Genomic DNA, 11310 nt, shown 5'->3' on the forward strand with positions numbered 1-11310 from the left:
GAACGTACATTTTCCATCGAATTCACTTTCACCTAGTTTTCGAAATGCATTCATCACGCTTTTTTTAGGGTCAGCAATTGGTATAATTCGATATCGTCGATCGAGGCAAGACCCTCAAATCTTCACACTGCGGTATATAATCAAAGCGAATTGAATCTTCACATGTGATTATTTTTGTACAAAAATTGAAATGTGAATGAAACACGTTTGGTAATGTAAAAATCGTGACTATCTATATGGTATGAATAGCCAATGGATATCCACGTCGAAAATGTCGTATGTTTGGATCAAAGGTGTGTTTTGAGTCGTGATTTTAGGTCACGTCTTTGAGTTTGAGCCCTACTGTATGTTTGTAATTAACGTTTTGTAAGTATTCATTGCTATATGCATACAACTGTGTACTTTTCCGTTTTGATCCTGTGTGGTTTTTCAGTCGTTTCCATGTACAATTGTGATTCCAGTGGACAATGCAAGGAACCGGTCCTGGCCACGGAGACCCAAACAAACCTTGTTAACACGATAATTGTTTTGTAGACAGAACGTGACGCGTTCACCTTTCGTGGTACGAGACTGTCTTTTGTTGATATGTATGAGGAATGTATTTTCAACGCACCGCAGTGTAAAGGTCATTTCCATGGCTTCTAAATCTAATTTTTCGGATACTGTTCTATGAAACAAATTGTATTTCTGTTAAGAACGCATATATGTATATATATAGTAAAAATAATTTATTCAGGTGGATCGTATTAGTGTGAGTGAATGTCGGTGAACTGCACTGACCAACAGTCTTTTCTCTAAGCATTGCTGTTGTCGTATGTCATCACCAACGACCAATGGGATTGCACCTAGAGTGAATCACTCACACTACTATGAGTATCTTGCATAAATGCCGCCTACTATATATGTATTGTAGGATTCAATTGTATAAAGAAATTCATCATTAAGAAAAACTCATCAAGTTGTGTTTGATGTTTTTTAGTTGTATAGTTACCAAAAAAAGCATCAAATGCTGTGTAAAAATAAAGATATTTAGTTAATAAAGAAAAATTTGTTTCCCACGATTTTTAAGGTAGATAAGTAGGCACTGACTAATATTATATCTCTATAATATAATTAATTTAATATAATTTTTTATCATCATCGTCAGCCATTTACTATCCATTACTGAATGAAACATACCGGAATATTACATTAAAAACGATGTTCATTATTCGAAGAGCATTCCATTACATTTTCATTCTTCGCCTTACCTAAGTAGTTTTTTTTTTCATTTGGATTGGTGGTGATTGATTCACTCTTGAGATTAAAAAGTTGCTGACAGTTTTTAAGAACCCACTGTCAACAGCCCAGGAAATAGAACAGGTCATAACTTTTTAGTTGCCAACATTAAAATGCTATTGGTTAATTTGTGCAACTGTATAGTTGCTTAGTTTTAATTGATATGCAGTCAAATACCTATACATTAAAACTCGTGTGGTATATATTATAGATGATTACTTTGCAAAGAAATATTCCATTGAAGTCAACTGTATGAATCATTGGATTAATGCTGCCATTCACCGTTTTCTGATAGATGTGTTGATGTTTTTCCATTCACTTGCAGTTTTATCAAATGATAGTAATAAGATTGCAATAAATGTTGGTTTGCGCGAAATTGTGCCAAAAGATGTTGTTTTAACTTGTGCTATGACAGGGAAAATTAAAGTCAAAAGTTTAAACCCAATATATAAGTTGAATGCCATTGAGCAAGTAAGAATCTGAATATGGTAAGAATTTATTAATTTTTTTGTATGAGAATTTTTTTTCACAAGTCATCGTGTCAATATGTTCTTTGTTAGGTTGCTACTTATCTTTTAACGGTTTTTTTATGTAAAACATTGAATTGAACCATTTTTAACAAGACTCTTTTATGTTTCATTACCTGAATAGTTTTTGCTTATCTTCCTATTATGCAGGTCATATTAAATTTTTTTTAGCAATTTGCGTCATATTGGAGGAAGTGGCATTGTGGTTGACTTTTGAGACCAGTATACTCACACACGTGTCACAGTGTTGCTCAACACTTAAAACCCAGGTGGGCTTTTAATCTATCCGTACAACAGGGTGACTCAGCATTCGTTTGCGAGTCGAACGGAATTTTAATGTGCACACATTGCCTTTTTTGAAATGTAATGCAATCTGAAGTAACGAATGCAACTGCAGTTCACCAGTTGCGAAGGTTTCCCAACCTTGGAGCTTGCCAAAAACGCAAGAAAAGTATTCTTACAAATCATACGACTGTTATTCATTGTCATGCAATTGTTAGCTTCACCTTAGTCACCGAATTTTAACGATAATCGGTTTTCGGTTATCATAATCGCAACATATCGAAAGAAATTAATGCTAAGCAATGTTCCACGATTCACGTATATGCATAAGAATCTTTGTTCAAAAAGCCAATGAAAGTTGAACAGCAATACATTTTATATACATATGTACATATATAGGAAACTCATAAGTATAGATAGGCGTTCGAATAGACCGCTCCGAAATTAGTGTTAAAAGCAAGATAGCAAAAAATCATGCCTTTTTCTAATAAATTGATAATAGTGAACCATTTTTGTGCGAAAAACATCTATCGAACGCCGATCTTTGCTCATAAGTAAAGGGGGGCGTTCGGACGATGCTCCCTTGCTTTGTACGGTAATGGCGAGGTCTATTGTTATTTAACGAGCACCAAGCCAACGCCGAAATCTGTTCATACTTAGGCTATTGATCGGGGCATTATTGTTAATTTCTTAGAGAAACGTTTTTCACAAGTTTTGTTTTTAAACTCTGATGAAACGGTCTATTGTTATTTGCAATTGCCCCGACGACTAGCATAGTTTACTTAGCCAGCAGCATGGCTCGGTGGTTGGATCCTTTCCTATCAGAGTTTGCCAATTTTTCTGCTTTCATTGTTAAAACGATTCCTCGATTAAATTGGCTAAAAACCTTCCTACCTACTATGTCACCACTATTTGAGTATGATTAATGTACAGGTTAAAATTCATAGATGTCTCGTTAATTTCGAGTTTTCAGTTTCTCATAATTCAGTGGCTTATGTAATATAAATGCTGCATTGTTTGTAATTGGCTAGGAAGGCGCATTGGGGTTTACCTGTTAGACTTTCCTGGTATACATATATGAATATAATAATAAAAATAGTGGCGCAAACACACAGAGTGGTACGGGGCACGTGTTTTTTTTTATTTAGATAGTTAAGCACATGTAAAAAAAAACGCCAGTACGCCTGATATATGCTATGGAAATCCAAGCCAAAACTCACTCCCTGGAATGTTTTCGGTGTTATTTTATCCTTGTATTGACACAGGCTCCAAATTGATTGTTATGTATCTGCCATTACCATATTTGAAGAGACGTAGGAGAAACTTGTTGAAATAATAAAATCGTGCAAATCATATATATAAAGACGGTAATCTGTGTGTGTGTGTGTGGGTGTGTGTGTGTCCTAACTCTCGCCGAACATGATGAATCAACCAGTATGGGGAACAAAAATTTTTTTTTCTTCACATTTGTCATTTTTTCAGTTTTTTCATTTTTTTCATTTTTTCAGTTTTTTCATTTTTTTCAGTTTTTCAGTTTTTTTCATTTTTTTCATTTTTTCAGTTTTTTCATTTTTTTCATTTTTTCAGTTTTTTCATTTTTTTCATTTTTTCAGTTTTTTCATTTTTTCAGTTTTTTCATTTTTTCAGTTTTTTCATTTTTTTCAGTTTTTCAGTTTCCCAGTTTTTTCAGGCCCCGGGGTGCAGAAGGCATCGGGGGCGCTGGGGGCGAAGCCCCCGGGGTGCCGAAGCCATTGGGGGCGCCGGAGGCGTCGGCGGCGCTGGGGCCGAAGGCCCCGGAGCGACGGAAGCGCCGGGGGCGAAGGCCCCGGGGTGCCGGAGGCGTCGGCGATACACAAAATGTAATTCGTAATTCGTAATCACTTCGTAATTTGTCATTCGTAATTCGTGCATCAATTTCTTTCCGAAACCAGTCGATTCAATATCTTTAACTTTATTTTTATTCGAGTTTCAATTCCTTTTCGAAACCACCCGTTGAAATCAACGGGTCTAACACTAGTTACATATATCAATGAAGCGAGGATATGCTCCACAGCTGGGGTCTAACTAGGCAAGCCGTGCCGTATAATTCTTTATGTCTGCGCCTTTAGTCTACTCATAAGAATGCTTTGACATTACAGAGTATATTTAGTGATATCGATGGTGCTCTTGTACACTACTAACTGACAGCAATTTATAAATTTGCTGTTAATTGGTGATTATGTATCATTTTAATCCAAATGGCCAATGAGTGTATCAGCGTTACCCAAATAGAAACGTAAACCTTTAAAATCAAAGCAAAAAACGGCAACATGTATGCATCAACACATTTGAATATACAAACATACATACATACATATATACTGAGATGAATTTTTGTCATATTTAAATGAAATTTTTACCATTTATTATATACGCACTTCATGAAACTTAAATATTGCTTTTGCATGTCTACCTATACTATGTAGGGTCTACAATACTAGGAAAATCGAAAAAAAAATAAACCTACTAATAAAGTAAAAAAGCATATCCAAACCTATTTAGCTGTTGGATGCTTTGTATGACTAACACATTTCTGTCGTGTGGATACAAATCTTCTTTAACGTGACTTCTTTCGACTTGCGTCGACTTTCCCTCCCTAGCAGAGCACTATGTATGTAACACGTGCTTATTAATTGAGCATGGATAAATTTAGGATATTTTGAGTGTTTGTAAACACGCAATTAGACGTGTGACATAAATGAAGTTCATTATGCATACACGCGGTCCAGTAGTCTGTATGGACTTTCATACATACATAGTAGCAAATTAGTGTGGCTCAGAGATCGTTCATGTCAACACGCGCTTCTCGCGTTTTTCAAAATTTTCTCAAAACAATTTATTAGTCCAAATACTAAAAGAAGTAAAAAAATGAATTTTGGATTTCAAGAAGTATCCAGCTGTTCGATGTGGTTGATTGGCTGCCCGCTCCTTTATCCCGCGCTCGCTTCTCATTATCATGTTGATTGAGGATCATCCCGCTACAACCATGACGTCTTCCTCCATCGTCGATGAGTGGTAAGGATATCAAATTGTCATTTGTCATTCGTCTCGTGTTTGTTTTTTTTTTCTTTTCTTTATCTAGTATTGTGTTAACCCTTCTTCATCATCGCGTCATAATCATTTAACCGTACGTTGTGTGGTATGTGAGTGTTATTGTTGTATTGGTTGGGTCTGTTTCGGTTAATCGCTTCGCATTTGTATAACTAACGCCGTTTTGTACAGGAAGAAGTGTATAATATTTATATAAAACCACATTCGTCACTCACTTGCACTGAACAATTTTATATACAATATGTACATAATTCGCACACAAGACACATTAGTCATTAATTTAATAATAGTATCCTATTTTTTAATTTACACTAACAACACATAAATATATATGTATTTAAAATTCAAACAATTTTATTAATTGTGATTGTGTAGTGTATTTAATGTTTGTGATTTTAATTAATATGGATTTCGCAATGAAACTAAGCCTTTACATATGTACACGCGGCCATTCGTTTAGTCGAGTAGCACAGATCATACTCGACATATATTTTAATCATGGCTTGATTGAATTCTCACGTGTATGTTGGTCTAGTTTTTAATTCAGTCCATTTGCGGTGAGAATTTATATTCATAATACAATATTAGCAACAACAAAATATCTTGAGAATCATTAGCATTATAAATTGCATCAGCTTTTCGCCATTGATATGTGGTAAATGCTTACGTTTCCGAAGAAAAAAACAGTGTCTCAGTGAAATTCTTGCTATTTTTAAAAGGATCAAATACAAGTTACAGCGATGTCAAAATGAAGGATCAAAAGATTGTAAATCTGCGAAGAAACGTTCTAATTAATCCGGATTAAAAGTCGATTGGCAGCCATGACAGGTAAACAAAAGTCCTAGTTTTCAGTTTCCTACCTGCGAAACATCAATTCTAGTTAAATGAACTCTCTGTCTCATCGCCTTGGTACTAGGATCATCAAAGTAATCATTTCAGAAACATTTTCCAATATCTCGATTTTACGAATCTTATTCAAAATTGATGACAAATTACATATATTCAAGTATTTCAAAGGAAGAATTAATTTAACGAGAATTAGCGAAACCAGGTCTATATACACATAGGGGAGAGTGAGGTACCTATGGACGTGATGTACCTGTGGACAATGACTTTATTTCGGTCGGGGAAAATATTTTTGCTACACAATGTTCTAGGGAATTATGAACATCGAATATTGGCAACATTCAATCCACCTTTTGGTGCCGCGCGCTGCCAGATTCGAGTTTTTTCGAGAATTTCGTTATTTGGGACCCAAAAGTAAATATTTACCAACGAACAACTGTTTGTCATTTCATATTTATTAAAATAACTTTTCATACAAGATATGCATTTAGTTTTGTATAGTGGTTATTTAACTATTTGGTAACGACGATATATGTGTTAAAACGTAACCACAAAGAAGTGTATTTTAATATTAGTTGAATATTTCGTTTTGTTGTACCTTTGGACATTTATTTGGTTGTACCTCTGGACGCGTCCAGAGGTTAAGGTTAGAGGTTCTTGTGAAATTAACAACCAAAAAGACTTTCAAGTATTATGTTGCTGAAGTTATGAATAATCCAATCGAAAATGATACACTGTCCATAGGTTCAACATAGTATTGAACCTTTGGACAATTTTTTTGTTTCTATTATTTTTGCAAAAAATAAAAAAACTGTTATGCTATCATTAATTTTTCTTTTTTAATTTTAATCTTGAATATTCAACCTATCTAATGACATTAAAAAGTTTGATTAAAACAATAATGTTGCTGAGCTATGAGTGAAAAAGCGAATATTGTCCACAGGTACACCACTCTCCCCTACATACATATGTATATCGGTAGATTTTTGGATATTGTTTAAATTGGCAGCTGTACTGTTTGCGAGTACACAGGTTGAGTTATGAAACTTCAAATGTACATATGCGCCCTAGTTTGTGTCATAAATTAATATAAAAATAGGGTTGTAAATATGTTTTTGGCATTTTTAAATGTCATTGGTATAATTAGCGCTTATACGGGTCGTTGTTTTTATGACTTTGAAGGGGTTCATGTGTGTTACCTAAATTCATTAAATTTTCTGTGGAGGATATTTTTGAAAATTCCCACATTATCACAAGCGGACAGAAAAGTTTGTCAATTCAATTAAAAGATGAATGCTGAGCAGTTGAGAACAAAACGTCCACCTCTTTGTTTCAAAGTGACGTACTTTTATAGGTAACTAGTGGTTCCACCCGGCTTATCTCGGTATTTGTAATATATACAGCTTAAACATGGCTAATCTTATAATAAACATTCACCTGTTTTTATTAGATTTATTTGAATCGAATTGGATATTTAATGAGAGCCAATCATAATTGAATTACACACACACAACGAACGATCTTTGTTTTACATGTAAGATACCATTTAAAATGTATCCTGTTTTAATTTTATTTTCATACTTGACGTTTTCTTTTGTTGAGTAGGTTTTTGTATGCGAAATTTATTATCATGTTATGATTCAAATTCTTCAGGATTCATTCTGATTCCACTTGTGTACATTCGTTGGACACGATGTCTCCTTCATGCAAGAAATCGATCGAAATGAAAATAGAAGTTTTGTTTTGAAAACATTTCCGTTCCATCGACTGCAAATGTCGGAAGCATTTGAGTTTGATACGCCGAGAATACGATTCGTTTTGTTTTCTTTTTTTCCTTTTTCTCTCGTGGCTTTTCAAAAAATCGACGACTGCTCCCAACGAAGGAGAGAGATGCTTCATTTAATTTCATGTCTCGTGAAGTTTGTGTTGGATCGTTTTTGTCCGGAACGAGCTACTCGGATTTAGCAGTCTCCGTGAAACCGAAATACACCGCAGTTGGTGTTCTGTCACACCGCTGATGATGACTTTCAGTTCACATTATCGGTACGTTCACCTCCTTCTTGACGTTGTTATTTGATTTACATCGTCTTGAACCGACATCGGTAGTCATTCGATTCTTCAAATAAACATCTTTGATTTATTTATCGATTCGCTCGCTAGAAAACATCTTTGAAACTAACTGTGTACGTATAGTTATGTACCAAGGTGCTGATTAGGTTTCAAATTTAGAATTTATTTTCGTAATTACACAAGTGTTATTAAAATGTCGTTTTTCTCCTGCAATGTGGTAGATATCGCAATTGCATAATAATGCCTTGACATTTTAATTATGATATCTGTTGGTAGTTTATTTATGTTTATTTTACCAGTTGGCGATCAACTGTCGCTATATACTAATAAATTAACATGAATCATTGCGAAAATTTTGTAAATTTTCAATTAATACATTTGTGATTAATTTATCAATAATAATATTTTTATTTATATAAATTAAATGTAGTGTTTGGTTTGGGCAGATTTTAAATGTATTGGTCGCAGGTTTGAGCCCCGTATCACTGTTGCTGGCTTGATCGTGGATAGGTGTGACTCCAGGTCGATCGTTTCCTATTAGAATGTGCCAATCTGAATTCATTGTTGAAATGGTTCTTCACCAAATTGGTCACCTACTCTCTATGTGTCACCTCTATAGTACATATGTGATATACATAGGCCTTAGGTGTAATAAAAGAAGCATTATTTTATCTTATTTACCACGATAAAAGAATGATATCTTAAATCATAAAATCAAACTGTGATTATTTCTTATTGAGTAGGTTAATTTATAGAAAAAAAATTACCTTTTTACATACCTCCTTTACGTTTCACATGGCTTTTTACTACTACTATGACTTGTGATAAGTTCAGGTTGCTCGACGGCTAAAAAAATGGTTCACTTTTGTCAATTTCTATTGTCAACCTTTTTTTTTTGCTCTCCTGCTTTCTCGGACAATGGAGATGTCTATTGTTATTTTATGGCGGAAATCTGACCGCCGCACTTTAGTGATAAGAGTGTACAATGTGTAAATTTTACATACATTCCTATATATGCATTTATTATAAACTAGTGGTTTTACCCGGCTATGCTCGGTATTTTTAACATAATTTGTAATATAAACCGCTTAAAAATGTTAAATTTAATAGTAAACATTAATTTGTTTTTTTATTAAATTTATTTGAATCGAAAAAAATATATATTCAACGATTGTTATAGAAACTTTGATTTGTTTTTGATGCTCCCAACTAGTCACCGGAGCCTGAGGGGGCCGTGTATTGTTCAAAGGTTGTAAATGCATTGTTAAAGGTTTGCCGAACAATGGATAGCACTGTGACTATCCTACCTCTACTCCCAACAAACCATACATATGTAGTTACAAAGTCTGTTTCGAAATTATATATTAGATGTGAAAATAGTAGTTTTTTTTTTCAAAGAAATAATGAGTTTCAATTTCGGTCGATATTCGAGGAAAGCACAATGAGAGAGTAAAAGTGTGAGGTCTTTGTTAGCTTTTGTATTCGATTAATTGTTCACAAAAACATGGCGTGCGTGTGTTCTACGAAATTTTTTATGAAGTTGAATTCATAAATTCTAGCTAAACTCTCGTTTTTCATTTGTATTCATTCGTTATGTTTAGAATATGGGTCTCGTAAACCGTACTTTTGCGACTCAAAAAACCTTATGTGAAAGTAAAAACTAGACTAAGGTTAAATTGGTATAAGTACAAATCAAACTGCCGCACTTTGCATTTTGGCAAAGCAAAGTGGTTTGAAGGAAACAAATCTTGAATTTTTTTCAGCATAAATTGAGCCTAACATGTTCTATATTGCTACTAACAACTGTGTGGTGATGTAATTACCGTACAGTAACGAATTTAACAAACGACTCATCAAACACCAGAACCCTCCTATCCTGCAGTGTCTCAGCTCAAGATACAGGTCTGCGGCCGATTTCTCATGGAGCACGCGCAGATGCTCACGAATTGAATCCGCGTCTGTGTCGGCTTCCGTGTGAAATTGACCTACATAACCTAATTTCTACAAGTGAAAACTATAAATAAACACTATTTGACAGCTACTTATACTATTCGTCTTCTGAAGTGTCTTCTGGAGCTCAAAGAAAGGAATGATGGTGAGTAGAGTAGATTGGTGAGTTGATTTGACTTCACGGTAGTAAATATGTGTGTAAAAGCTATTTGTTTTCATGTCCACCTACAAGTCCTTGTTGTAAATTGAGTTTGATGAGAGTGATTAATTTTGTTCTGTTTTGTTTCAGGACCCGTCTTAGTGGCGGTGTGATGGCCCGCACGAGCTCCACGCTCGTAGAAACTGTTTCCATCAACTATGAAGATTTCAGTGAGAGTTTCCTCACGTGTGGAACCTGCCTATGTGAGTATGAAACACAACACCAAAAATCCATTACCGACTATACTAATGTAGCACAACCGAGATAAGACAGGATCTGCCAGACTAGGTAGATAATAGATAGCAGATCGACCACCCACTTTGTTTATCGCGGAACTCTAACGATGCATTGTACCTCTAGGAATCAAATTGAATTACAATGAGCTGGTAGTAATAGTGCACTGGGAATAAATAGCCTGCTACCAAAAGCGGTTGTGGAGTGCATTGGCGCCGATTGCAAGAAACTGCACTCGCTGGTCTCCGCGTTTGGTCAAGAACACACTATTATGCAGTTGCACTATCTGGTTTTCGGTCTAGTGAACAACTCCACAGCGCCGCGCAAGCCGTGTCTTTCTTCGTGTCTCCCACTATCCATTTACCACTCTTTGTGCACCAGATATGGCATATCCCATTACGGTCCATGGATGATATTTCATAGCTCTCTCCCCTTCCCTTACCTATGTATGTATGTATGTACGTTCGTTCAACTTTCATCGACGAGACACCCCATTGTTGCGTTTTTCTTGGATAGTTTCAATCTAACATTTATGATATATTTTTAGGTTACGATAGTCTTTTCAGGTTCAATTTATAAGAAATTGAAATTTTAAACTTATTAAAACTGTTATATTGCCTCTTATGACAAATGTATATATAAAATTATATTGCTATTATGACATATTTAAATTATATTTCTGTTATGACATATTTTATTTAAAACTACTGATTTTACCCTGCTTCGCTCGGTATTTGTAATATAAACCACTTAAACATGGTCTAAACATAATCTAATAGTAATAATATATTTGTTTTTTTAATTAAATTTATTTGAATCGAAAAAAATATATAT

General features: G+C 34.6%; 1 protein-coding gene across 2 annotated transcripts in view; it reads left to right on the top strand.

Annotated features, from left to right (window-relative positions):
- The window catches only part of LOC143913403 (tripartite motif-containing protein 2-like), a 52292-nt gene that overhangs the window by 35240 nt on the left and 5742 nt on the right, over positions 1–11310 (top strand). Inside the window, exons 2-3 of one of the 2 annotated variants that reach the window (XM_077433147.1) lie at positions 5014–5141; positions 10333–10445. In XM_077433147.1, coding sequence (XP_077289273.1) covers positions 5083–5141; positions 10333–10445 — 172 coding nt within the window. In that variant the 5' untranslated portion in view covers positions 5014–5082. The remainder of the gene's footprint in view (positions 1–5013; positions 5142–10332; positions 10446–11310) is intronic. The other variant, XM_077433148.1, reaches the window with a different exon arrangement.

The sequence above is a fragment of the Arctopsyche grandis genome, chromosome 6, assembly GCF_051622035.1.
Source record: "Arctopsyche grandis isolate Sample6627 chromosome 6, ASM5162203v2, whole genome shotgun sequence".
In the NCBI taxonomy this organism is placed as follows: domain Eukaryota; kingdom Metazoa; phylum Arthropoda; class Insecta; order Trichoptera; family Hydropsychidae; genus Arctopsyche; species Arctopsyche grandis.